The 27943-nt window shown below is 40.6% G+C and overlaps 2 protein-coding genes across 5 annotated transcripts; one reads left to right on the top strand and one right to left on the bottom strand.

Moving 5' to 3' along the window:
• Positions 1 to 746: 746 nt before the first annotated feature.
• Positions 747 to 15496, bottom strand: rgl2 (ral guanine nucleotide dissociation stimulator-like 2). 2 transcript variants are annotated; one of them, XM_027001125.2, is made up of 20 exons: positions 15272 to 15492; positions 14151 to 14323; positions 9308 to 9355; positions 9105 to 9185; positions 8679 to 8845; positions 7934 to 7987; positions 6970 to 7163; positions 6569 to 6684; positions 6271 to 6486; positions 6047 to 6150; positions 5611 to 5695; positions 4763 to 4819; positions 4581 to 4667; positions 4409 to 4441; positions 4192 to 4313; positions 4015 to 4104; positions 3314 to 3407; positions 2713 to 2940; positions 2304 to 2418; positions 747 to 2062 (listed from the first exon to the last, which is right to left on the bottom strand). In XM_027001125.2, exons 2-20 carry the CDS (start codon positions 14310 to 14312, stop codon positions 1881 to 1883), a joined length of 2235 nt encoding a protein of 744 aa, XP_026856926.2. In that variant the 5' UTR covers positions 14313 to 14323; positions 15272 to 15492; the 3' UTR covers positions 747 to 1880. The 2 variants fall into 2 exon arrangements, with proteins under 2 accessions (XP_026856926.2, XP_035381978.1); XM_035526085.1 differs by lacking the exons at positions 747 to 2062; positions 2304 to 2418 and having other exon boundaries at positions 2911 to 2988; positions 15272 to 15496.
• Positions 15497 to 17415: 1919 nt separating this feature from the next.
• Positions 17416 to 27943, top strand: phf1 (PHD finger protein 1). 3 transcript variants are annotated; one of them, XM_027001201.2, is made up of 15 exons: positions 17416 to 17821; positions 18343 to 18452; positions 18573 to 18654; positions 19566 to 19652; positions 20407 to 20501; positions 20962 to 21110; positions 21560 to 21655; positions 21738 to 21806; positions 21930 to 22053; positions 22288 to 22355; positions 22635 to 22766; positions 23302 to 23380; positions 24727 to 24842; positions 26544 to 26627; positions 27490 to 27943. In XM_027001201.2, exons 1-15 carry the CDS (start codon positions 17764 to 17766, stop codon positions 27746 to 27748), a joined length of 1608 nt encoding a protein of 535 aa, XP_026857002.1. In that variant the 5' UTR covers positions 17416 to 17763; the 3' UTR covers positions 27749 to 27943. The 3 variants fall into 3 exon arrangements, with proteins under 3 accessions (XP_026857002.1, XP_026857004.1, XP_026857003.1); XM_027001203.2 differs by having other exon boundaries at positions 17738 to 17821; positions 18374 to 18452; XM_027001202.2 differs by having other exon boundaries at positions 17746 to 17821; positions 18324 to 18452.

A 27943-nucleotide genomic window follows, 5' to 3' on the forward strand; every position in this document is an offset into this window, starting at 1 on the left:
GTCTAAAACAACTACTGTGACATTAAAGTGCTGACTGTCAGCTTTAATCTAAAGGTACATGTTCCCAAGCTGAACAGTGTGGCTACTATATTTCTTTTTACGTATAGTTCTCCCATTTAAAATGACAACAATCAGTCAAAAGAAGGTTTAGCACTGGCTCCAGATGTGGCACTCTCCTCCTGTTGCCTCTCAACACAAGGACCATAGACCAAAAATATGCACAGAACAGACCATCGTGTGGCTGGTAATGAGAGTGGTATACTGTTAAAATGCACTGCTAAGCTTAGTAACAGCAGAAGACTGCACTAGTGTTAGTGATGGTGTGATGGCAGCAGACAGATTAATTCTGGCTCTGCATGAAGCAGCAAGACAAAGAGCAAAGACAAAGTGCTGAAGCAATGTTGGAAGTTTTTCAGGGCGGAATGTTCTTGACTGGCCAAGGCAATCAGTTGACCTGAACGTGCATTTCTTGTGAAGACAGAAGGTCCAGCTCCCAAAACAAAGATCTAATGTGCTTACTGTACAAAAGCAAAACAACAAACACCGTCACTTTCTCGATTATCTATGGACTGCAGTACATATTGTAAACTGTTCTAGGCCATAAACAATTTATATGGTAAAAATTAAATTTAATGGCAGCTGTGATTTCATGTGGAATACATTAGCAGTATTCGGTAAAATAAAATGGATGATGAACGTTCTGATACATTTAGAACATTCATTCTATGATGAAATTCTGAAGCCAGTATGTATCAAAATGAAAATTTATTGCATACAAGAATAGGTGGCATATAATGCATAAATGTGTCAGAATCCAGCTTTTGACTATACAGAACTGAACAACAGCTTATCCTGAGCAGCACGACAGGGTTGTTATATTTGCAAAGAAGCAAGAGCAGCCAATAGTAAGGCACTTCACCACAAACATTCACACAGAATGGAAACAGCTCCTCTGACCTGCACTAATACCTCAAGTGCTTCAGAACTTAAGAGACTTCAAGAGCATCATGAGATACTGGTAGCAGCACAGGCTTCATAGGAGCTGAAGAGTGAGCTTGTTTCAAAGCTACATACCCAATTACTGTATACATACTACAGCAGAGCCAACAGTGTGATGAGATCTAGTTTAATAATGCAAAGGGAATGACTTAGTGTTGCATTTCTCAGTGAGTGTCCTGGCAGTGTCAGGCTGTTTTAATAGCTGAGCAGCCTAACACCCACTTTATTTACTTTAAGTAAGTGATCTTAATGACTGTGCATATGAAACCATAATAAGTGAAGTAACGTTGGACAGTAATGGCGGATTATTCCATATTCATTTGTTTTTGAGTAATAGACATCTGACATAGCCACAATCACAGTTGTATCATTCAAAGTGTATGTTTGCATATTTGATGAGAAAGTACAAGATCGGCAGTGTTTTTGTGTCTTTTTTTTATAGAGCACCTTAAAGGAAGTTGTTGTGTGGGTGCAGTGTGGTAAACAGTATCCTATTATTAACAGTTCACTGTAAGGCATGTTTTAACCTGCATGGTACGTACCCTTAAGTGCCCATACATTATTGTTCTGTTGTGGTTTCATTCATGTTTGTAATCTGTGGTCTTTTGATGGATTAGCTGAAGCTAATGTTTTCACTACTGTAGAGGTAGAAAGGTGCCCTGAATGAGCTATGACATCGGTAAAATGTCACTATTCTCAAAAGTGTCTTACTTGAAAAAGTTGAACCTGTGAAATGCAAGAAAAAGTGCAACGTTTTAGCTGGATGTATTTGTTAGCTGGTCGTTATATACTGTTTCCATACCATAGGGCTTCAGGATAGGTACTGCCACTTTAATATTTATATGTGTTTGACTTTAACTAGCACAAATATTGTTCGGATGTTAAAAGAGTGTTCGAACCAGTCTCCGCCCCTTAGCCTTGATGCGAGGAAACGTTGCGCTGGTCTCGTTGTGTAGTAATGGCGAGCCAATTGGTGTGTTGCCCCCTTGTCTTCTCAAGAGGAAGTCCATGCTAGCTGAGCTCATAGCATAGAAGACATTTCCAGTTGCAGGTATCGTCAATTCTGTCCATTGGGGGAAAAAACACAAGAAATGCAGTTATGGAGACAATCCCCATAAGTTTCAGATAAAAAGCATTTTTTCCTTTACATTACTTAACAAAGATATTAGTGACAGGACTGAAGATACCAGAACATGAAAACATGTTTGTCATGGTAGCATTTTTTTTTTTTTTGCTAAATTGTCAGGTTTTTTTTTTTTAATAAAGGAAAGGATGTAAAGGAAAAGGAAAAGGTGTGAGTGTACCTTTTCCTTCAGGAAGCAGTTGGATGAGTTCATATTTGGAGGCCTGGCAGGGTTCTTGGTTATGCTTTTCTAATGCAGTGCTGATTACAGTGGGAGTTTTGTCATTACTGGTGACCTGGGACAATGGAGCAGGTAGAGAAATGTGTCACAAGATAAACCCCCATCACAATCAAAACATCAAAATCTTTCAGAATTCCTCACTAGGATGAAGCAGTGAAGTACAGATTTGTTTTGCTAGTGGACATTATGTGTCCATTAACTGTATTATTATTATTATTATTATTATTATTATTATTATTAGTTGCATTTATATAGCATCTTTCTCAAACTCAAGGGTGCTTTTTTTATGTGTCTTACTACTAACACTATATAATTCATGTAGATGCATGCAAATGCTGTGTGACAGTACCAGAATGCTTCGATATAAATTTCCATCTTGTAAATCCATCCGTATCTTGAGGATTCTCATATCTGGCCCTGCCCCTGGAGTGTTATTGGAGGGAGTGTTTCCACAGGAGACAGAGCGACGATGTGATTTGACGACATTAGTGGGTGTGGTCAGTGCAGAGGGGGTGGGATCATTGGGCGGTGGGGACGAATCAACATCCAGACAGGAAACGGAGGGGGATTTCATATGCTGAAATAACAGGTTGTGGTAATAGAGGGATAATGGTAAAGATACTTACTGACATCATAAACAAGAATTTAAGGTGGTCCATGGAGGCAAAAAGAGATAAAAAGACACAGAAGAGCAAAGTTAAAAAAAAAAATTGCTCTTCTGTATATTTTTAACAACCATGTAAAATTCCAGGATGAATGATGAACTGGATCAGAACAAAGACCTTCAATGGTTTCCCCATCAAAAAAAATAAAATAAATAAATAACAATAACAATTAAAAAAACTAACAGCATAACTCCAAAAAAGTGCTGATTGTGGAAATAGAGATTACATCTTAAATAAACCAGAAGAGCAATGTAATCCAATTGCAGCACACTTTCTGGTCATTACCTTGGCAAGCCTGGAGAGCAAGTGATTGACAGGCGAGGGGAAATCAAATATTCCATCAGCATCAACAACAGAGCTTGTCACAGCGGAGAGAGCACTTAGAGAAAGAGAGAGCCAGAAAGAAAATGGAGAACAGAACAATCCAATTTGTCACAAACTGCACTCAGCAAGGTGTGCTGTTTACAGGATTTATCCTGAACAGACAGAAAACCATGGAGTTTCCAAACAAAGAACACTAATAGCGGGAAGACTTGGAAGACAGCACACACACAAACATGTCGATTTTTGCATACACTGCAGATACTTTATACAGTGCCTGTATATGGAGTTCCTTTGTCCCACTACAAAAATTGGGAAACTTTGCTCCACACTACCATTCAGTCATAGAAACTGAATGAATGTAAGTTGAAACCTTGAAAATTATATCCTAGGGAGAAATTGTGCCATTGTATCTAATATCACTGCCTCGAATTTTAAGCACTTGAAGTTTATGTTGTTTATATTGTTCTAAAAAGTATTGAAATAATGTAAAAGTGTCAAAAGTGTGACAGGTAACTTTAAAAGGCTGTTTGTAGGAACTGACCTCTGAGATACATTATGATTTTTATGAAACAAGTGTTGAGTGCATTTGGAGGATTCCATTAATGGTGAGTGGGGGCATGACGGATGATAAAGTGAGCATGTGAGTGTGCGGTGAAGTTTACTCAGCACATTCCGTGATGACCACCATCGGGTGTGGTACACGTCCAGGACTTGGCTCACCGTGGGGCTCAATTTGATTGGACAGTCTGTAGCTGCATCAAACATTCACTATTTAAATCTTCATTATACAATTGCACGTTATTCAAATGAAACCGATGACAACACAAATTTGCACTCACCTTTCCTCTTCAGTTAGTGTAGGCACACTGTGGTACCAGTGCAAAAATGACTCGTCTGTTCGGAAAGTGCTGTTTCTGCAGGATGACTGGAGCAGTCGGATTTTGGCAAGGACCTCAAACTCCTTTGAGGCGAAAAAAGCAAAATCAACTTCCCCATAACTCATGGGTCTCGCAAACGATTCCAGTGACGAATGACGAATGAACGATTAATATGTACCCGTCGCCTTTTGTCAAAGTTGATGTAGCCATTCTGAGGGGAGAAAAACAAATGTTTATTCACAGCTGGATATGCCGGTATTCCCGCAGCACGCTGCTGAGGCTTGTTGCTTTCCAGCTATGTTTTTGAAAGTGTACAAACAAGCAGGTGCACGGAGGGTGGTCCGTCTCACCTCCAATCTGTCTTTTACGGCGGCGTCCAGCATTGTGAGGTCAGTCAGGAAGATGCCCAGGTATGGTACAGTGCCCTGTGCACTGGACTGCATAGTGGGAGAGAGCATTACTCTTCACCCTGCTATTATCTCAGTTCTGGGTGAATCGTTTGCGACTTAACATACGTACTGGGAATACTCACCGTGTGTCTTCTGTTGTTGACTTTATGATCTGTGTTAGATGATTTGGAAGTTCCCTCCTGTAGAAGACTATTATTAAACTATTATCATGGACTAGCAGGCCACATGTGATCAGTATTTTTAAAAAAGTGCTGTTAACTAAAAACTTGTAAATATTTATTGCTATAAAGGATGTATAGTGCAAAATGAACAATTAAAATATGGGAAGAATTCTGAATTATTGTAATGAAATATAATCTTAGTGTAATGACCCTTTAGGGGTAGCTGCCTTGAACCTAGAAACAATCCAGTTATTGTGTGTGGATTGAGGGCTCATTGGAATTAGAGTTCCTATTTCCTCACAAGGCCAATAACACCATTGCTGTATCAGTGTAGTAAATCAATACATGTAGTAAATAAATACATATTTAACTGAATGCAAAAATAACTAGATCAATTTCTAAAGTCACCAAAAAGCTACCTCACACTCAAAACTGTCTTTAACAGGGAGAGACAAATGCTCTAAACTAATACCTACTAACACCTTTTAAACTTGCTGACAGCTCAGACTAACGAAACACATCTGCCTACATGATCTTGCATGACTGGCATTAAATAGCTTTTTCTATGTGTCATCATATTTCCTAGCCTTACTGTCCCTCATTACCAGTTCACCGCGCTCTCTGTCACTGTCGCCGTCGGCCGTTAAGCACGAAGATGGCCTGTGACAGCCCCCGCTCAGTAAGAGCAGACCGCACTTTGGCCAGCCCTGCATTCGCCAGCTCTGTGGAGGCGTATATGTGATCTTCAGCTGACTGGGAAGAGCAGCCTGGCATCTGAATAAGAGTCTTTGTGTTCGGTCACGACTCACTTCTTTCAGCAGCTCGCGACTCTGGGAGTAGTTGTCTTTCTCGGAGAAGATGTAAGCCAGCTCCTCATAGCGTTTCACCGCCTCCCTATCAGAACACATTAACACATAGCGTGACCTTTCAGTCAGCTGTCTGCTTAACCCTACACCGAACCAAGACACCACACCCAACAGACACGAAACCTGTACACAATCAGGAGACATACATAGACTTTCATGCTATGACTTATTAATGCTATTCCACATTAAAATTAATTTTAAAGATCCTAAAAAACAGATAAAGAAACAGCAGTATTATGACGGAGACAACTATGTGCAGTTTTCAGCATTTCTTTTCCCTCTCCACATAGTTTTAATATAATTTAGCTTCTTCACATTCCTTGGCTACATGTGCTTTCTACTGTGTGATCCGGCACCATTGTGGAGATCAGGCACAGACCTGTCTGTCTCTTGCCAGGTCTTCCTCAATCTGTGGATGGGGTTACTCTGCAGGGCTGACACGACGGAATACAGGGATGAGAAGTTCTTCCTGGCTCGACATGCCTGTCCAGGAGGCACCAGAAAAATAAAGCCAGATGATTAGAGATGTTTGGGGTGTCGCATAACAAGTTCTGGCATTGCACTGTGACCCTTGAAGATCCGCAGGACTCAGCATATTCGGACCTCAGCTACGCTGATCCATTTCTCCAGAAGGCGTGACCTCTGCTGGGTCTTCAGGTCCGTCTGCCACAGACAGGAGGCTGTGACGGCATTGGCCAGGCGGTTGAACTGCCGCACCGTCGCTCGCACCGACCAGCACTGACCTTCTTTTCCCTTCTTATCGCGCTGGGACCAGAGCGAACCCAGGCAGTGGTAGGGAACCAGCCTGAGAAACAGCTCCTAAAGGACAAGAAAAGCTGATGAATATGATAAATATGCAAAGAGCGATAACATCAGATCCTAGTGTGGGGGGCAGCCTCACAGTCTCGATCTTGGTCAGCTGCTCGGCTATCACACTAGATGGGAATCCCAGGATGCTGGTGGCATCAAACTTTGAAGGTTCAGGAGGAGAGGTCTGGGGCGAAGTGTTTGAAGAATCTGCACGACACATATACTGAATTCAAACAATTGTCAGAAAATTTTATCCTAAAATTAAAATAAGAAAACAGCACTATGCAGTGTAACGTGCCCTCAAATGATCTCATTTTAAGTGACCTAATATTGAATGCTTTGAAGTAGATCTCAAATTATTTTTGCTCTGCTGAGCTAATTCGAAGAATTTTGAGAGAACATTTTTAGAAATTCTGCGTTTCCACAAAACATCTGGCCCTGTAAGCCTGAAAGCACTTGAATGAAGATCCTGTTCTGGGTTTGTGGCCTAACCTGGAAGGTGATCTGCGATTAGGGACCTCTCGCTCAGCTCCTCTGCGATCTTGAGCAGCCTGCCCCTGACGTCGGCCCCGGGCTCTTCAGCCGGCAGCAGAGGGGTCAGACGCAAAAGGCGTGTCGGCTCCCCCAGTGACAGGAAGTCTTCTGGGTACTCGCTCAGCCACGTGCTGAAGATGGTGCACACAGCCCTTGACATGACACATAGACAGGGCCAACCTCAGTGTCACACAAGCCACAACTTTACACATGCACACCAATTTGCACACACACACCCATTTCGTGTTAAATGTTAACCTTTTTTGCCTTGTTAGTTTTTGCCTGTGTTTTTTTGGTCATGTATGACTCACCAGTATCATCATTTCAAAGACATAATATATTATCCTTAATCCTGAATCAAAATGCATTGACTTGCTCACTTAGAATGTCTTCTGATTTCTTGCTACAAAAGAAAGGCTGGAAAAGCTAAAATTAACCAATAAAATAATGTTCTGTTTTCATAATCCAATCAAATCACAATGCATAAACTTCAGTCCCACCACAATATCCTGTTCAGTTAGAAATATGTCGCACAAAGGAAGGAAAATGTGCTATGATTTCCATTTCCATTGTTTTTGAGGAAGAGGAGTCTAACAATTTAAATTTTGGTTTCTCAGACTCCAGACCACCAAGCTACACATTCTAGGCAGTTTCCTGCAAAAAGCAGTACTGATTCATTTAATTAAAGGCTTGGTTCATATTTATTAGTTGAGGTGAGTTTTTGTAGGACTGCAGTCCAACTGTATTGTTTGGGGTAGTCAGTGGTTGGTGTCAAGGAACACTTGTTTATAAGCTTCAGGATGTAAGGGCAGGTATACCAATTAGCAGACTTAAAGACTTTTAGGTCTGCTCCAGCACAAGAATCATGTGATCATTTGTAATATTGCTATTGCAGTTTGATTATTTAAGCAGATGTGCTTACTTGTTGAAAGCCTGACGAGTTGGACTGTTGCTCTCCCCTGGTGGATTTCCCAGCCTGAGTAAAGACAGAAACCTTATATGTTGAAACCTCCCTATTTTTCAATACAGAATAAAAGCATTTCTGTTCTCTTGGGCCTTTAACTAAATTTGTACATTTGCATTAAGCTGTATTTTTTATTCTTTTCTTTTACATATGTCTATTTCATTTATTTTAAATATTTTCTTATGTTTATGCCTACTTAAATGTATTATTTTAAGATCTGTGCTCTCTTGTTGATTATGTAAAGCACGTCGAATTACCACTGCGTATGAAACGTGCATTGCCTTTTTATGTGAGGAAATGCAAGTGTCTGAAAGTGTATGAAGCAGTTACTATAAATGCTGATACATCTCATCAAAGATTTTGCCAACTTCATGTGAAGCTTTTCTGCAGGACTGGCACAATGAAGCACCACTGCCATCTTTACCTTTTAACCTACTGCATAGCATGCAGTCCACTTTGCATCATGCTACAATGTGAAAAATGAAAAGCTGTTTCAATTTCAAAATGGCAAGGCAAGGTAGGAAAAACGTATGAAACTTGTTGGAGGTGACTTGCTTGGAGTTGGCAACATACAAAAAATACAAAACCTACACAGTTATTACTTTGTCATGCAGCTCTTTCAATAGTGTTTCTAAGCATAAATCTTACCGGCGAGTACAGCCGGGAACACATTCGCCCTGTCCCTTAGACTCGCAGGTTCTACCTGTCTGTTAGGATGTCCAGCACCCTCTGCGTGGAGGTGAAGGAGCGATAAGTGGAGAGGAAGATGGAGATGAAGGAGGAGTCGTCCATAGAGGAGGAGTGGATGAGGTGAAGAACCAGCTTCTCTTCCGTGCCGGCCTTCACACACTGGGTGCGGTGGCCTGAAGACTAGGGGAGAGAGAAGGAAGAAGATGATGAACATGAGTCTTCTATGGGGGGAAGATCATTAGCTGCACCTGCATGAAGTCACCAGTGTTACTGCAGTAGACAGTAGCTTTGGTGAGCTGGTAGTGGAGCAGTCTAAGTAGCAGCAGTCATGGTGGGTGAGGATAGTGAGTTGTTATGTTTGGACTGGTGTCGGGTGATTGAAGCAGCACTGGTGTGGAGGTAGATCTGTCAGTAGCATGCAGTGTACGGAGGGGCTTACCTGAAGACTGGGGCCTCCATGCTGGGGTTTGTCTGTCACTGTGTAAATGATGCCATCCTCCTCCTTCTCAGACACAGTGGACTGAAACAGGGCAAGACAATAACAAAAATGAAAAACAGCAACAGCGATAATAACAGTGTTTAGATGGCCGTGAATTTTGATCTGTACAAACGATTCTTCTGAGTAGGGGAAGGGACGCTCACTAGGTTGAGTGGACAGTACCAAGTGGTCTTCATTGGGGAAGCCTCAACCTGTGAATCATACAGAAGACAGCACTGAACACTGTGTTGAGGGCACAGTGTTCAGGGCAGCACTGACCTTTGCACTGATCCAAAACGTCCCGTTTGCAGATGCTGTGCGAAACCACCGGAAGTGTCTGCACTTAAAAGACCACTGATGGGAGAAACTTATCTGTTGGCATAGGCATTTGAAAATGCTTTTTCCATGTCAAAGCTGGGAATGGCTGGCCCCTTAATCCCTGACCTTAAATCACCCTATAACTCATGCGCAGCAAGTAAAAACCCAGAGTATACCACAGCCGTGACAAACTTACAGGCAAACTGTGACAAAAGACCATTTTCACTGAAACAATTGTTGTATTCACACTGAGGCAAGGCCATAAAAGTGCATAGTGTATAGTATTTGACATGAAGGCCCTCAGAGCACACTCTGGCAATCCATCATATTTCCACACTGTCAAACATGAATGGACTGCTTGGAGAATCTTGCCTTATATGCAGGCTGAGATCCACATAAATTAAGGCTCTGTCCCAACAATGCCATTATCACAAGGACAGAACGTCCGGAGACCTGCAGATCTACAGCAACACAGTCATGTATTATTTGATGCCTCTTTCGCATTGCTCTGGGCACTGGCAATGATTTTCCATCATGAAGTATTCATGAGACAGAAAGCATGATCTCATGGCCATACACAAACAAATCACAATTCCCGATGCATCAGACATGCAACAGACATGCAACATTGAAAATTCTAAATTACTTACTAATACATGATGGTGTTTTTTTAATAAAAACATAAGCAGGTGATGTCATCATGTCAGTTCAGGTCCAATTCATGTCCAAAGTACACTTAGATTTATACTACTTTAATCAGAAACAATCTATAGTGGCCCACAAAAAAGGAACTCTTAACCCAACCACTACAAAAATGTATTACCCCAAACTCTGTTTGAGCAACAAGCATAATGGTGCCTGTTCAAACTATCACATATAGACAAAACCCATTAATCCAAAAGCCTTGTGTCTGCTTTTCATGTTTACAGTGAAGTTTAACAAAGGTGCACTTCCAATAACTAGGTAATCAAAAATGGGAACGCTAACTTACTCGACAAGCCCAGACTGGAAAAAGCCTGCCAACTTCCTGGAAACGCACACAGCCCCACGAGCGATCGCTGCCTCCTTCACACGTCTACATGAGATCAATAAGATCTCTTTGTCTATTTCATTTGTTCTCAAACCGCTGTCTGCTTGAGTGGTCTCTTTGTCCTTTTCTCACATGCACTCTGTGGCATGGCGCTACAAACACACCTGAGCTTGTCACTAAGACAACTCCTACAGAACACGTCACATGGTCACACCCGTAACTCACTCATGCACATGCTGGATTGCACAAATGGTCCCTGCAGCCATTGCTCTCTTTCTTTCTCTCTCCTTCATTCTGTGTCTCATACCTGGTCATACTCTCACCCCTTTTCTCTCTCCACCAAAGTTGACAAACCTGTTTGACCGTAGTGCAAAGGACACAAGGGAAGCTATTGAGACTATTGTTTTACAAACAGAATTCCCTAATGTCTGGAGAAATATAAGCACCCAATGTACATTTGTATGTTTCAGGTTAATAGCTGCTCATAAATGATGATTATAAGCACATCTAAGCTGTGGCAATTTGTTTTTATATGAAACAGACTAGTTAAACAGAACATATTGACACAGCAGGGAGAGGACTGTTAACCCAGCCAACGGTGGTCTGCTGTTTGTTGTGTCTTTAATTTGTTAATAATAATCATTAACTTTTCCCCAGTATGTTCCTCCAATAATGCATTTATAAGGATTTTCACATTCATGTGAACAGTTATAACAAATCAAGAATAGGAGCAAAGCAGGATTTGTTTGCAGCAGCACTTTTAACAAAAACTCTCAGAAGAAATTCAACCAAATCACCCTGTCTGATCTTTTAGATATCAAATTGTTTCATTGGATTTACATTACACAGCAAAATCCCCATGGTTTAAATAAAATCCACAGTTAAGAAACTATAGTGTTCATTTAGGTCCAACTGGAAATAAAGAAACCCTATATGTGTTAAATCAACAGTGAGAATTTTGCTGTGTAAGTGCACACATTGGTTGAAGATTGAAAAACTGCATACTAGCATATCTAAAGATATTCCCCTTGGTAGAAATGAGACAAGCCCCAGAGATCACACTGAGGCTCAGGTGGGATCCTAGTTGTGGATGTATATCTGTATCTACTGTTTTATTGTTAACTTTGTGCAGTCTGTTAGTGTGATGCCTTTTTTTTAAAGAATCTAATGAGAATTCTTCAACACATTTTGCTTTTCAAACAGTGTTGTTTCCAAAGTCCAAAGTCAAAACAACCTTGTCTCTCTGTTTCCATCTCCTTTCTCTGGCTACAGGAAGTACATAATAAGTGTGGACAAACACAGGAAACAGGACATACTGTTGTGTCATAGTGCCTATTTTCCCTCTATACTCTCTCTCTCTCACTCACTCTCTCGCTCTCTTTTCCCTTACCCTCCCGAATTAACCGCAACCTTGGGGCAAAAACAACAGGATAAAGGTCTTGAACCTTAAATGCATTTCTCAACATAATAACCGAGTTTCTGTCCCTAGTTTTTTATATTAGACGTAACACTTTTCCGCTGTGAATCCGCAGCACAACTATTAACTGTAACTAAGTGTACAGTAACTTCATTCTTCTGAAGGGCTTATCTTTACGGCTGCACTCTGATCATAAATACATTACAGGGGGTTATTTACAGCCCCCATGTTTCTGCTCTTATTCCCTCCTTAAAACCTCCTCTTCCTCTTCCTTCCTGTCTGTTCAGGCTGCTCTTCAATCTTCTCACACTGAATCCACCCCCACCCTCACCCCCAGCTCACATCCCAGATTCAATAAATGACTCAGAATAAAAGTGTTGATCCAGGATTATCTTATCCTCTCTGTGTGATCATGTTCATTAGTGATGTTACCGGGCACTTCTCTCTGTTACATATTTGTCTGTGTCACGTTATGGCCCCGCCCCCTCCTCAAACGTCTTGGTGTGTGTGTGTGTTCGTCCATGTTGCCACGCTCTCTCGTGTCATCCACCTCTTCTGTATTATGTGTAATCGTCTTGAGTGTATATATATCTCCTGTGTTGTAGTAGGTTTGTTGGTGTTTAGGGTGTACATAGCGTGTGTGCTGTGTTATATGTATCGTTTATGTGTGGAATAAACGTCTGTTTGATCGTGCCCCTTCCCCACATCCTGTTTGCCTCGAAGCGTCACACCAACTGAAGGATGCCTGGGAAGGGGAAGAAGAAGGGGAAGAAGGGGAGAAGACGCACTTCCCCAGCCTGTGCATACAATCCCCCCGTGTTCCTCGGTACCCTCCTGACTCCCGCAATAGGGGAGTGTGGTCCTGATGCAGAAGCAGAGGAGTCACACGGGACTATGTCTGACTACCATGACTGGAATAGTGATCAACATCTATACAGTAATACTGTAAGAGACTTTGCACTGACATCATCTTAATTTAGCAGAGGCACAGACACAAATGGTGACCCACAACCCAAAAACAGGCTGAGAACCCCACAGCTAAACTGGGTCAGCAGAGCTTAATTTGACCTAAACAGCTATACAGCACAGCACTCCGCACACACACACACACACACACACACACACACACACACACACACACACACACACACATGCACAGAGGTGACTCAAAGATAGATGTTCAGCTATATATTCAGCCTGCCCTTTTTATTAATGACTTGGGGGGGGGGGGGTGCATCCAGCTGCACCCTGTTGAATGTTCTATGGCCCTGACCATGTCATCTGAGCACCCTCTGTACAAAAGAGCTACTGTCTTCTACCCTGGACCACACTACATTATTTACCCAAGGCCCACAAGATGCCTGGATCATGTGACAGGAACAGAGGGGGAAAAGTCCACAGTAATCTATGTTCTTGAGTTAGTGCGACTTCTTTTTTTAGGCTACAGAATCACAGTGTTAAAGCTGCTAAGGGTACACAGCATTAATACAGCAGTAGATTCAGCACCCAAGATGGTTTACAGAGCAATTAAAGGAACCTCACACTCTGCATTCAAAGCTGGTAATCTGAGAAATGCCCTTTATATCCTTCATTAAGCCTAACGGCAATAAAAACAGCCTACGTAAAGGTGTAACTGATGCAAAAAGTCTTGGTACACAGCAGGAGGGTTAAAAGTTGAGACATGCCTCATTGTTAGTGAGAAGGGAAGATTAACATTAAAAATAAGTCAGATGACACATCCATGTGCACTAAGCTACAACCTAAAATAAATAAATAAATAAACTTCCTCTTAAGTTTCTTAAGACTTAGAAGCAAAATTCAAGCAACATGTACAGTCATTGTGTAAAACATATGAGGTTACTGTAGTTCTGACTTCCCTTTCATTCCAAAACAGATGATTTCTGGGGCTTTTTTGACAAGAACCAGCTACAGAAGCTGATTACCTACAAAGATTACATGGATTTTGTTTCTTAATTTATATATAAACTATCCTTATACACTAGGATCAATGTGTAAGTGGTAACTATTGATCAAGCAATATTCCAGTTTGTTCAAGAAATTTGTTTACTACCTTATAGCTAAAAGGTGACGTGAAAAAAGTGGAACTAACAGTGCCCCCCCCCGTCTTGTATTGGCGGTAAACTGTAATTGCACCACTCTGACTATCTGACGAAACCCTAACCAAAAAAAATGCCGCAACCCCCACCCCCAATAAAGTATCTAATATCACCAATGATATCACCTGTGAGGAGGCGTGTTCTCCGGTGTCCGACTCTGTCCTCGATTGGTCAGAACGACTATCCATCTCTGTCTGTAAAGGCCGGTAGCTGATGAGAGGCACATCTTTTTTCGACCCTACCCCTGGCAGATCGACCCCAGCTGTCCGCATACTTCGGGGGAGCATGGTACTACTAGCTATGGAAAGGAAAACGAACACGCTAGTTAAGAAAGCAAAGACAGGGCTGAAAAGGCAAGCTGTGGTGCACTATGCCATGATGTGGTCATTGGCCCTGGCTGCTCATTTGTTTACACAATTTACATTTCCCCATGGCAAGCAGTGACTTCAAATTTGAATTCTGAACACTCCTTTTCTTTCCTCTCCCTCTGGTATTTTGATTACCGTGCTGATATAGATCTTTTTCAGGAAGACAAGGGGACAGAGAGGCCTCACTATTTAGTGATTGGAAGAAAAAAAAAAACTTTTACAAAACAAAATGAGTTTCTTCACACATTGTTTGCTCTGATGGTTCTGATAATGTATTTATATTAACAACAATATTAACAATAGATAACCCAACGATTCGTATCTATATACTGCTATATACTGCGACTATGAAACATTTTCTATAGATACCTTTGTTAACTTCACTGAAGAGAGCACACTTTCTAAACTGCTGGATTAATGGTCAATCTCTAAATACCTCTTAGGCTATTTATGCAGATATGTTTACGGCTGTCTGAAAATATTTATGCATGAGTCTGCATGGAGCTCGCAGGCAGAAGCTGGTACTAGGTCACACCCCACTTGAAAATAATGTTTCCTTTCAATAAATGCGAGCTAATAGAGGAAGCCTATGTCCAATGTCGTTCCTTATGGTCGCTTTCCTTATGGACGTTTCATATGCAAGCCGGAAGCTATAAAAGCCGTAAATTGTATCGTTTTATAAAATGCCAGCTGGTATTACGAGGGCGTAAAAGGCAGACAGGACACGTCCTGCGTTACAATGACCCGTTTCCTCAAAACACAAGTGAACTCAGCCTATTGCACAATGACCACTCTCTCGTTCTGAGAACTCCTTATAGCCGATAAACCTAAACCTGCAATATCGGTCAAAAAATGAATACTGAATGTAGCCAAAATACCTGCTAGTGGACCAGTACTGCGTCCATCCGCTCCCGTAAGCGGTTTTCTCTGAAGTCAGTGTCTCTACCGCTCCATATCTTACTCCTTCTGTTCGCCTGTCAAACCTTATCGCCTGATTGCAGCGCAAATTGAACGAGCTCGTGCGAACAGCACACTCCCTCTGGCAGCTCGAGAACGGCGTAGTTCCTGTCAGTCGCGAGCTGGGCACGTTAAGCCGATCGCTTGATGCATCACCTTACGACGGACTAGCAGTCCTTCGGCGAAGTAAAAGCAGCGCCGTGGGCTTGTCTGAAAGAAAGGTTTATGGGTTGATTTAGGGTTTCTTACCTCGAAATGTTATTCAGTGTTAGTGAAGCTGAAGTCTTTGATGTGTGGTTTTAAACCGGCATGCAGTTCTTAAGGTGATTATGGACTAATCCCTGAATTCACTGCGAGAAGACCATGCACTTGGTGCTGACTTTGCAACAACTACAGAAAGCCCCTGAGGGTAGATAGAATTTCAACAAAGAGAAAAATGTGTAAAAATCTACATAGAAGCCCTTTTGGCTCGTGAACGGTTTAGGATCCGCAGGCGCATCGGTGTCAACAATGATCCCCACAACAATGCAAACGTTTTGGAAACTGCTACGACGAAGTGCTTCATGTTCATAACCTTAAGGTCTCCTAATGATACACCGGTGAGATACGATTACAGTGAGACCTGCAGCTCTTATTACTCCAACATTTCACTCTGTGATTGTACCCATCATTAAAATATATTAAAAATTCCCATGTTTCCCTAATATGCAGTAGGATGTTCTGTGTTAAAGTAGAAACATTTGCGAATCTTTGAAAATCAATGGAAATCCCATATGCCATAATTTACTGATTCAAGTGTCGCGTATTGTGCTAATTGATTATAGCTTTGTGTAAATACGTTTTGTCTTAAAATAAATCATATATCACATATTTGTACATAATGTACATAAATTACTTAGAAAATATACTAAATAAATGGTTTAAGTGAATCGTTGGTCAATTTAAACTTTTTAGTTTACAGAGACGAGACAAAGGCTGTAGTAGTGATTCGCGAGGAGGCAAGTTAACGTTTACGGCAGTTCAAAGTAGTTTAAAAGACGTTTATCAAAAAGCTACATAGCATATGTTGCACGTGATTTAATATGGTAAATAAGGTGAAAATCGTTTCCATCTCTTATTTTGAGTAAGCGTAGTGTGCTTGCCCTCTGGTGTGCTATTAAGGAATTGACACATTGCTTTCTCAAGACCTGCTAGAGGCCATTTTGAACACAACAGGAGTAAATATCTGCAAAACAACTGCGTTTTTACCGCATATTAGGACTTTCCAAAGTATGATATGGTTTGATCTTCTAATAACTTTTTATTGAACCCACCAAGCATTTAAACATGGTGTAAAAACCTACAATGGGTCTAACTGCATAACGCCGACAAACATACTGTTGACAGTGTTATGTAGAGCCATGAATTTCCATGAATTAACATTGTAGCCAGCGAGAGCTAAATGGCATAATATGCGAACAGGCTTATTTATGTTGATAAAGTTTGACATCAGTATATACAAAAGTATCAATCCTTATTAATAATAATAATAATAATAATAATAATAATAATAATAATAATAATAATAATAACAATAACAATACATCACCTTACTTATAAAAAATGATAGACTTAAAAGCAGGAGTCAGCTTGCTATATATCATAAACATGCTCGTGTGACCAATTTAAATATGTTCTTAATTTGAAATGACATCTGGAACATCTGTAGGTCGCACATCAAAAATTAGTTTGTCTATTAGCCTACTACATATTACTGCAAGTAACTGCCACCACAGTACAATAACCGCTTAGCGGGTATGTGGGGCGTTTGCAAACTTTCTGCAGTAGTCCAAGGCGCTCTTCTGCTGGACCAATTAGGACAAGTCCGAAACTTCACTTAATTAGCCGCACACTTGCAAGTGGCCGGCGACGGTATCAGGCTGTGGAGACACCGAGAGACTCGCACTTGGCTTAAAGCATGATACGCTGGTGCATCGACATAGGTTTTCGCTCATTGTACAGATGAGAAGGTGTTCTCACTCCGTGCTGTCGGTGCCCCTATCTCCCTCCCACTCCATCGCACTGTGTTTTATGTCTGCGTCACAACAAGTCGGTTGAGAGAGAGAAAGAGAGAGAGGGAGAGAGAGAGGCAGAGATGATGGCGTCTCTGGCGCGTTGATTCTCATGCCTCTCTGACAGACACGTTTAATAACATCAATAGAGAAACGGAGAAGAAAGGGATGAGAACATGACGAAACGGCGTCGCAGAAGACAGACAGCGCGAGAGACGGACAGACAAACGCGTTCACGCTGACGACTTGACTGACACAACCGTTTTGGTACCGACACATACGTACACCGCCACTCTTGCCCACACGTACATATATTCTAGACAGTAATTGAGGCGCGGAAAACACCGGAGATCAGACGTTTCATGTCAAGCTCGCGCAGCAATCTCTGTGACCCCAGCAGAGCAGAGTACGACTTTACAGGTAGCTATGGGCTTTCTTCCGATCTCGCAATAATCTTTGCCATGCTTAATTGATTTATGGATTCCATCATGTGTCGAGCGCTTCAAGAGTTCTGTGCACTGGAAAGAGAAAATTTCTGCATATATTCTACACATTCTCAATCTCATTTTTTTTTTTTTTTAATAATAGTTTTTTTTATCGGCATGCGAACACAATATGATGTGTTGTTCTGGGCCCGTGAGCAGAATTTACTATAATAGGTTGTTGCGTAAGGAAATAGGATGTATTTGATCTTGTGTGGCACTGCAAGCTGAATGCTTCAGTGCTAATGCGCGCCGTCTCTCATCATTCAAAGCGCTGTACAGTATACTGTCGCTATGCACTGAGTACGAATTTAACCCCTTATTTTGCCGATGTGCCTGATCAAAAGGCCCTAAGGGCTTTTTATGAATTGTTAACTAATTGTGTGTGCGCGCGCGCGCGTGTGTGTGTATGTGTGTGTTTGTGTGTTGTGTGTTTGTAGTTTTTTTTCTTCTTTCAAGCCTCTCTAAGTCTGTCTCCCACTGTGCTCAGGATGGGGGTAGTCAGCGAAGGAGAGGATGTTTTAGCACGGTGGAGTGATGGACTCTTATATTTAGGCAATGTCAAAAGAGTGAGTTTGCTAATCTTTTGGGACAGTGTGCATGTGTTGTGTTTACTGCTCTGTAGCCTATGTGTTTATTATAGTACGTGGTATTAGATGCCAGCAACTCATGTAACTTGCATTTCTCAGGTAGACGTTGTCAAGCAGTGTTGTTTGGTCAGATTTGAGGATAATTCTGAGTTTTGGGTCCTCAGGAAAGACATTCATTCATGTAAGTCATCAAATTTTTACCCATTACCGTTTTCACTCTCATTACGGCTTTGGCCTATAGTGGAGTCACAGTTAATTAAATGTTTATACTCTTAGAAGTAGTAATACATTATGAAAAACATTCTGTAAAACCCATACCTGAATTACTGGTTTAGTACATATGTCAAGCAAATTGTATGCAACATTTTCAGATTAACACAACATTCTGTGTAAACAAATTGTCCTGGGAGAAAACACCTTTAGGACAAAGTTAAAAGAATATAACATGATTTACACTTATCTGCATTCTTTAGTATTTGCCGCTAAATATAAAACAAGACTAAAACACCATTAAGGTGTGTCTTTAACTGAGGGTTTTAGTTTAAATTATATTTTTTAATTGGGCAAATACATTCCTGTCGGTTTAAGATGTAGTATATCAGTTTTAATTGTTTACATATTTATTGTTGTAGACATATTCCTTAACCGTCTTTCTCACTGTGGACTTTGACGTACTGGTATGCTATAATTTGAGTAATACTTGGGTGTCTGGGAATTCTGAAGTGTTACATTGTAAAGTGTTAAAGTTGGACTGTTAAAAACGTCTTTGGGAGTGTTAAGCAACAAATGTGAGTTTAGTACTTAAACATAATCTAACACTTAGAAAATTGGGTTAAACTTGAAACAAAATATTACTTATGGTAATATACTTCTTTTTTCCATTGTTCTATTTGTGAATGTCACTAACTATACTTCTTATCATTTTAAAATGTTTTCAGTCACTAAATGTAGTTAACACCATGAAATAATGCAGCAGGAGTGATCAGTTCAGATTAGCAGTCAGCTCAATTCCTTTGCATGTGCATTACAATTCCTGCTAAACTCTCTTTCTTCCTCTTTCCTTGTGTCACTCTCTCTCTATCTCTCTATCAGTCTCAGCCAGTGGGGAGGAGGTTTGTTGTGTCTGTGATGGTCCTCCTCTTAAAGAGCCCCTAATAAATTGTCTGAAATGTCGCCATGGTAAGTGAACTGAACAAGAGAATATAATGTTGTCTATTAAAGAACAGTATAAAAGTTTGTTAAATGTATCATGTATGTATGCATGTATATATGTATGTATGTATGTATGTATGTATGTTAAATGTATATTTGATAGATTATTCCTTTTTTAACTGGTTTTTTTTTTTTTTTTTTTTTTTTGCAAAGTCTCTCAAAGTTTACAGCTTTTGCACCCTTGATTTTACTCAAGGCAGAGCTGGCATATACAGCCACACATAACCCTGCAGTCAATCACAATTGTCATCTTATTTTGCCACGTGGCAGAATTGTTTTAGTATGGTAGTTAAATTCCTCCACATATTAAATTTTTAATGCTGATTTAGGTGAGTAGTGAAATGTGACATTCTTTTGTAGAATTTTTAAAATGTTTACATGTTAATCATAAATTGTTTACCAGCCTTTCAATGAACTTTGAATTACATGCTATTTCTACAGAGGATTTTTGAAAGGACCAATAAATGCATTTTTATAGATGCAGTTTAGCAGATTTTAAAAGGTGGTAGAGCCTCCAAACATTCGCAAGCATGTACTTCTACTTTCTTTGTCCACAACAGTAATTCACTCTGGAAAATCAATTTGTTGGTCATCCCTTTACTGTCCACGTTTCTAGGACATCATGTTCGTCCTTTTTAGGCTTTTAGACTTTAGAGTGTAAACTATTTATTTAATTAGTTCTTTGCAAGCTGTCTTTCTGAACCTTTCCATGATATTTCAGGTTATCATCCACAGTGCCACACTCCTGTCATCGAACCTGAGGTCGAAAGCAACTCTTGGGTCTGTCGCCAGTGCGTCTTTGCCGTTGCAACCAAGGTCGGAGCCTGGATTTGTCCTGTGCCTTATCCTGTGGATTTGTCCTGTGCCTGCTGTAGGGAAATGTCAGTGCGGAGGACACGTTTCTTTCGATTCATGCTGAACACGTTCCTGCTCTGCTTTTAGTGCCACTTTTCGTGGGCCTCCCTGGGTCCCCCATGCCCAGGCTGAGTGAGTGTTCGGTAGCAGTGCTTTGCGGCCAATGCCCGGTAGTCCCCTGCTCTAAATGGACTTGTTCTTTAATCTGTCCATCAGCACTTGCGTTTCACACCCCTAATTTGATGATCGAATTGTTTTTTACCCCACTACTTTGAAGTGGAATGACTTTCATTTTCAGCCCTTCTAGCTTTTATTTTGTTGCTAGGACCAATTTTCAAATAATTTCTCTATGAAAATGTTCTCGCAAGCTGTGGTTTGGACTGTGATGGGATGCAATTGATGCGATTTCTTTTCACTTCAGAGAGGAGGAGCCTTAAAACGTGGGCGTTTTGCCCGACTCATGCAGTTAATGAAAGTGAGGCTGCCCTATCAACTGTCGTCTTTGGACTGGGACCCCCAGCATCTGACCAATCAGCAACAGTGTTATTGCTACTGCGCTGGACCAGGAGAGTGAGTCAAACCTGAGCTGCTTGTTGCAGCGTCAAGCTGTTTCAGGAGAGTTAGGTAGTGGTTTCCGATTGAAAACACTCAGTGTAAATGAATGAACTGCCAGATTTGTCAGTGATGGTGAACACCTGTAGTTTTACAGGGAAATTTTGACAGAGATACGCTCTTCTCATGCTGTGGCACTGTTACACTGCTGTGTAAGCCAGTGTAATTTGTGGTAATTTATGAATGAATGTATCCCTTTCAGTTCAGGTGTATCAGAATAGAAAATAAAAACAGAAAAATTCTTGGCATCAAACAAAATTTCATAAAACTCACTGTTTGTGAGCTTATGGCAAACGAATACACATTTTTCATTTATGGTCTTGCTACTTTTAATGTTCAAGTGAGGAAACAATATCTGCTCATAACATCCCCAATCCCGCTGCTAACTAATTTTATTTTCTTATTAGGTGGAACCTGAAGATGCTCCAGTGCAGTAGTTGTGGTCAATGGTTTCATGAAGCTTGCACCCAGTGCCTGACCAAACCTTTGCTCTACGGAGACAGGTGAGGATATCAGCGGCATTAAAGCACAGCCTGCATCATGTTGCTGATCTCACAGTGATCCTTTTTTCAATCTCCCTTGAAGGTTTTACGAGTTCCACTGTTCAGTTTGTACAAATGGCCCAGAGACCATTCAGAGACTCCCTATGACCTGGTAAGAATGTCTTTATGCTTCCTGTTATCAACCAGCAAATAAGCAAGACTGAACATAATGAAGGAAATCAAGGGAGATGGCTTTCATAAGGTTTTTTGGTGTGATTGTGTTCTTTCCATCCAGGGTAGATTTGGCCCATTTGGTGCTGTATCATCTCTCCCTGTGCTGCAAGAGAAAATACTTTGATTTTGATCATGAAATAATGGCCTTCACGAATGAGAACTGGGAGTCGTTGCTTTTGGGCACGGTACGATGAAAATCTTGTGCATGTAGACATGCTAATCAAAGTGGCCCTGTGGATAAGGCACAATTAAAGATTACATAATCTCAGAGTTCTTAATGATTTGTCCTTTTTTATACTGGAGTGTTACTGAATATAACCACATCCAACTGAAATGCATTTTCCATGCGGCATACATTTTTTGGCTGATAGTTATTTATATGCATGTGACAGTTTCTCTGTGTTCTTCTGGTCCTTTAGTTGTCAGATACACCCAAGCAGGATCGCTGCCACAATCTGCTCAATGCTTTAAATTCCCACAAAGACAGGTAAGACAATGCTTATATAACCACAGACTACTGCTGTAATTCTGCTGGGTCTTCAGTTAACTCTTTATATGCGTGGGCTACAGAAGAATCACTGGTATATAAAATTACAGTCTGTGTTGGTGTGGTTTTATGCTTTGCTGCCAAATGGTTACTGCCATAGTCTTCAGGTCAAATTTGCAATCTAATGCCATGTTAGCACATTGCATTGAATACACAGAACAATAACTGGTTTGCTGTTGCTCCAGTGATTTTCACAAGGCACTTTCATATGCCTCAAAGGTTTGTCTCAGGCAAGGAGATCAAGAAGAAGAAGTGTCTTTTTGGCCTTCAAGTCCGAGCCCCTCCCCCACTGTCATCAGACCCCTCCCCTCTCACTGCTGACCAGCCTGTCAGCATCACACACCGCAGAAGGTCAGCACAAAGGGTCATGCACCTGTTCTCCAACCAAACCTACTCATATGTAGCATGTTTCAATTAAACATATGTCATATTGCTTGCATATTGATGGGGTTAGTGTTAGGTGTAGGGTTCGGGTTAGGGTGAGCACCTTACCAAATCTGCCAATCTTTTGGCGTGATTTTTTTTTTCTACAAAAAAAGTCCTGCAAAAGACTTTTCATGCTTAAAACGTGCTGCATCATAAAGGATTAGACAAAATGACTGAAGCAACTGAAAATATACAGGCGTATCAATTAGAAGAGGATGGTGCTTCTGTTTTAAGGAGCTGGAGTCTTTTGTGGTATGCTATTAACCACTTCTAGTGGTCATTTTTCTAGAAGGACAGACCCATTATCATGTTGAAAAAGTTCAGAAGCGGGCAGTATGGTTTCCTACACATTTCTGAAAAGAAACTCCATCTTCATGGTATTATCTGGTTTTATTTACCCAATATATAAAATGGCAGACCATGGAGGTTACTAAATGGTTGTCTGTGGTCTGGTTCGCAGCCCCCTGTCACTGCCGTGCCAGAGACGAGCCGCAGGGACCGAGTCACGCAAATCGAAACGACGCCTTGTGGAGACACAGGTCAGCATTTACTTTGCATCAAAAATACTTACATACACACACACACACACACACACACACACACACACACACACTCCCGACCGTGATAGTGACCCACCAATTGTGGCCTGGCAGTATGGTGCCAGTTAGCTTCCATTGGGTCTGCGTTTTTCTTTTTCTTTTCTTTTTTTACAGAGCACGTACAGGAGATCATGCCACTTAACTTACGCATCATTTAATTCATTTGTTTGTGCTTCAGAATTAAAAGAGCTGCATTTATGTGTGTGTGTGTGTGTGTGTGTGTGTGTGTGTGTGTGTGTGTGTGTGGGTGGGTGTCAGGGTTTATTGTCATATCAGTGCAGGAAGATGAAGGTGGCTGTGGTTGAGCTGCATGCTCTGGGAGCTCGTCCAGATGCACTTTGCAGTCGATTACAGTTTGGCCAGGTGGCACTGGCCCACTGACGGTGCAGTGTTGAGTGTGCATGTGGATTTAAAGGGGTGGCGCATGAGCACTATGTGTGCAGTAAGATCTTTACCGCCACTTTTATAGTCCACATCCCGGAGAATCATCTCTATGGCAGACGTAAGCACAGCGTAAGGACTATACCCAAACACAGATCTCTAGCGTTTGCTGTAGAAAAATAAGCTAAAACCCCTCCTCCCTGAATAATAGAATGCTAGCAGCGGTTCCCACTTTGATGCGTTCTTATCTGTCCATGTCTCAATGAGATTACGGGTGGGTTGAGATGCCGTGTCATGCTGCTGCCGTCAAATGACTTTGGCAGAAGGGAAATGCGCCACAGCGTAATGCCACCATTTGGATTCCGTGTGAGTCCCTGAAAACCTGACTCCACGCTCCGGCACATTGGTGCTCTGCATGGAATGTACACGCCCATCATCAAGCCTCACTCAGCCCTGTTTATCAAGGAAGTCAGAATTGGAATACTGATGTGGGATTTGGCCTCTTTTGTCTATATCACTGGATTTATTAGCATGCAACAAGCAAACATGGTTACTGACTTTGTTAGTTGTAAGTGTGATAAATATGAATGACTGTTTAAATTTTGTGTGTCTTTGGGTTTTGTATTATGTGAAATGAAATGATTTTTACATTTGACTTTTGAACCTGCAGAGATAAGTTTTTATTTTAGAGGCATTTTATTAATATTTAATGATGTGAGTTCAGCCCTCCTAAAAGCCTGCTAAATTACCACAAAAAACCAACCCCCTCCCCCCAAAAAAACAAACAAATAAAGATAAAGTCCCAATGTTAGCCTATTAGCTTTCAGTCATTAGCAATGTTAGTGTAGACATTCGTGCTTTTGTTCAAGGTGTTTTGATCAAACTGTTTCTTCTGTCTCCTCCAGCCCTGTCCACCAGGAGTTCCTGCTAACCAGATTGATATGGTGCCATGTTGCCATGGTTACGTAGGTGGGGCAAACATCTACGACTCCCGAAAATCTGAGGAGGAATTGGGTTTAGGGTTAGTACTGTGGTTGTATGATACTCATACTCACCACATACTCCCATGATAAGTAACAGAGGTGGCAGAAGAACATAAATATAGTAAAAATTGAAGTATAGTAGTTTGTTTTACTCAAGTAAAACTATAATAAAATAAAAAAAGTAAGAGTACTATTTAAAAAGGCATTTCACATTAAGGCATTTCACATTAAGTTTTTAAAAAGTTTTTGAGTGTTAATTACATGTATGCAACACATGGCATTGTGTGTAAATAATGGTATATACTAAACCTGCATGCATCTTGTGCTAAATCATACAAATGACAGATTTTCAATTATTATTGGGGGGTTTTTATTGTAGAGAAAACATTTGATAGGTAACAATCAAATTAATGCACATGGATATAGAGAACTAAAACGTTACATAAACAATAAAAAACACAGAGTTTGCTGTTTGCAAATTATATAACTAAGATAATACCAATCAAAGCACCCCCACCATAATATCACTGTTTCATGTGATGGTGTTCTTTGCCACTACTTCTTCTGTTTTTATGGCCATAGCCGAGCTCATCTTTTACATAATGCTAAAGCCAAGACAATAACATTTACTCAGTTTCAAAAACTGTGAGTGTATCATGATGCCATCTTCAGAGGTTTAGGAAAAAAATAATAGTTGATCAGAACTGACCAACAAATCAACTGATGTGAAGCTGATTTTAAGGCCATTTCATTTTTAAACATGTCCCAAGTAAATTCTTATATGTGTATTTAAGAAAGAACTAAAAACTGTGGTCCAATTCAAATTTTGTCTCAAATTCTCAAATAACTCCAGTTTTGGGGTTAAAAACATAATAAGCAATTGGTGTTTATTTTTAGTAGTCAATACTGAATACTGAAAAAACAGATGCACATCTCCAAGAAAAACCATGACATATTTAATAAAAATGGACTTAAGACTTAAGTACCATCATCCCAATCTAACAAGCAGCAGAATGTTTTATTTAAACTCAGCCTTTTCTCAAAGTTCTTTGAATCTAAAAATCCTTGTTTTGGACTAAAAATCAGTCCTGCTGTGCTAAAAAGTCTCTCACATGCTCCTGAGGCACCTATAAGCTATGGAAGTAGCAAATCAGTGGGGACCTGTACAAATGTGCAGTTGTATATCTTAAAGTGTCATATACCTCCTGTTCTGGTTTCACATCCAGTTGTATTTCAGTTGGCTAACAACTTGGCACTTGGTGAGGTGCCTGAATAGAAGTTGAAAGATTTTTTATTATTTATTGCAAATACTAAATAGATATTTAGAGTACCAAGCTGGTTTTTTAAATGTAGTGAGTGGAAAAAGCATTTTTCTTATGAAAGTTTGTTAGAAAAAGTATAAAGTATGAAGTGACAGAAATATTCTATTACATAGTACATATATTTAAAAAGTACATTAATGAAGAACCTATACTTTGTTACATCCTACCTCTAATAATTAGTATGCCAAAAATAGTTGGACATTCATATTTTCTGCACCATTTAACCTCTCAAAGGTTGCACCTCATGTATGAGACATTGATTCATTTGGAAATGTATGTAGTATATGACTTTGGAAATGGGTTTGAATAAAGTTCTTGGGAAAAAAAATCTTAAATGCACATTGTTGACATTTTGAGATTTAAAACACTATAATACATTTGCATTTTTTTTTTTTCTTCTTCATTTTTTTTTACCAGGTCACCCCCTAAGAGAATGTTTGCCCTGTATCACCCAACATACAACGGATCTCAGGGTCTGTCTCGAACTTTGCATCACTACAGGTCAGTAAACTCAGAATGCATTAGCATTATATGACAAATATATTTAGCACTTTTAAAATTGACAAGGAAACTGAGTTGATAGTATCATTGATACTCAAGTAAGGCACACCCACTGGGTCAGGAATTCCACTTTTAAAGTTCACATCTCATATTACATAAATATTGTTTAAAATGTTGAAAACATTAGGCATTCAGCTTTAGCTGAATGTAACATACAAAGGATTTGGCCCTTTCTCTTGCAGGAAGCCGCCCAGGTACTTGTGCAGTCTCTTGTAATCTCAAAATAGACTATTGCAACTCGCTACTTGCTGGTCTTTGTCTAAGAGCCATCAGACCATTACAATTTGTCTAGAATGCAGCAGCATGACTGGTCTTCAATCTTCTGAAGTTCACACATCACCACTGCTGAAGGGAGCGTCATTAGCTTCCAGTAGCTGACCGCATCAGCTTTAAAACCTTGATGCTTGCCTACAAAGCCAAAAGTGGACCAGCCTCTCCATACATGATGTCAATGAACTTATAAAACTTGAACTTAATAAACTTATTGTTTATTGCACTGATTGTTGTCTGAGATAGAACTTATGTATTTTGCACTTCTAGGCATCAGCATTGATCTCTGTATTCCAACAGCATTCTAGTTCATTGGTATCTTGGACTTGGATTGGTATCTTAACCTACTGTATAGAATGTGTTCCATGAGTAAATGACAAAGCACTTTTGCAAGTCCCACTGGAAAAGAGTGTTGGCCAAATGCCATAAATGTAAATGTTTAACATTGCTTCAGGTTAGCTACTTACCAAGTTATCGTCATATTATAACTTACTGAAATATATTAATGGAGCTGATTTCCCTTCCTTTGCAGTGCGGAGGATCCCTGTCGACTCCCGGCATCCTGCCACCCTTTCTCTGTGTCACCCACTCATCCACCTGGGCCGAGGTTTGAGCAATGCCCCTCACTGTTCCTGCGCGATGTTGCCTCCTATCCCAACGGAGTGGGCATGGAGGGGCCCGGGACAAGAGGCTGGGGTGGTGGGGAGGCTGTCCGGATTCTAGCTAGACGTGTCACGCCGGACGGCAAGGTCCAGTATCTAGTGGAGTGGGGAAATGTTACAGTTTACTAACAGAGAAAGAGGGAGAGAAGCGTTTGCGTGTAAGTGACAGAAAGATAGTGGGTCTGAGGGATAGAGGAAGAGAGAGAGAGAGAGAGAGAGAGAGAGAGAGAGAGAGAGAGAGAGAGAGAGAGAGAGAGAGAGAGAGAATGAGGAAATAGATAATGCTCAGCCACAGGGAAAGACAAAAAGGAAAGTTGGCTGTTA

The sequence above is a fragment of the Electrophorus electricus genome, chromosome 5 (assembly GCF_013358815.1).
Source record: "Electrophorus electricus isolate fEleEle1 chromosome 5, fEleEle1.pri, whole genome shotgun sequence".
Taxonomy (NCBI): domain Eukaryota; kingdom Metazoa; phylum Chordata; class Actinopteri; order Gymnotiformes; family Gymnotidae; genus Electrophorus; species Electrophorus electricus.

Coding starts and splice junctions, on each gene's coding strand:
- phf1 (XM_027001201.2), top strand. CDS start 17,764: ATGTCAAGCTCGCGCAGCAATCTCTGTGACCCCAGCAGAGCAGAGTAC. Junction 18,655..19,565: donor CAGGAAAGACATTCATTCAT/GTAAGTCATCAA, acceptor TCTCTCTATCAG/TCTCAGCCAGTGGGGAGGAG. Junction 22,356..22,634: donor TTAAATTCCCACAAAGACAG/GTAAGACAATGC, acceptor TATGCCTCAAAG/GTTTGTCTCAGGCAAGGAGA.
- rgl2 (XM_027001125.2), bottom strand. CDS start 14,312: ATGCTCCCCCGAAGTATGCGGACAGCTGGGGTCGATCTGCCAGGGGTA. Junction 7,988..8,678: donor CTGGACATCCTAACAGACAG/GTAGAACCTGCG, acceptor GTCTTTACTCAG/GCTGGGAAATCCACCAGGGG. Junction 5,696..6,046: donor ACCTGGCAAGAGACAGACAG/GTCTGTGCCTGA, acceptor GTGTTCTGATAG/GGAGGCGGTGAAACGCTATG.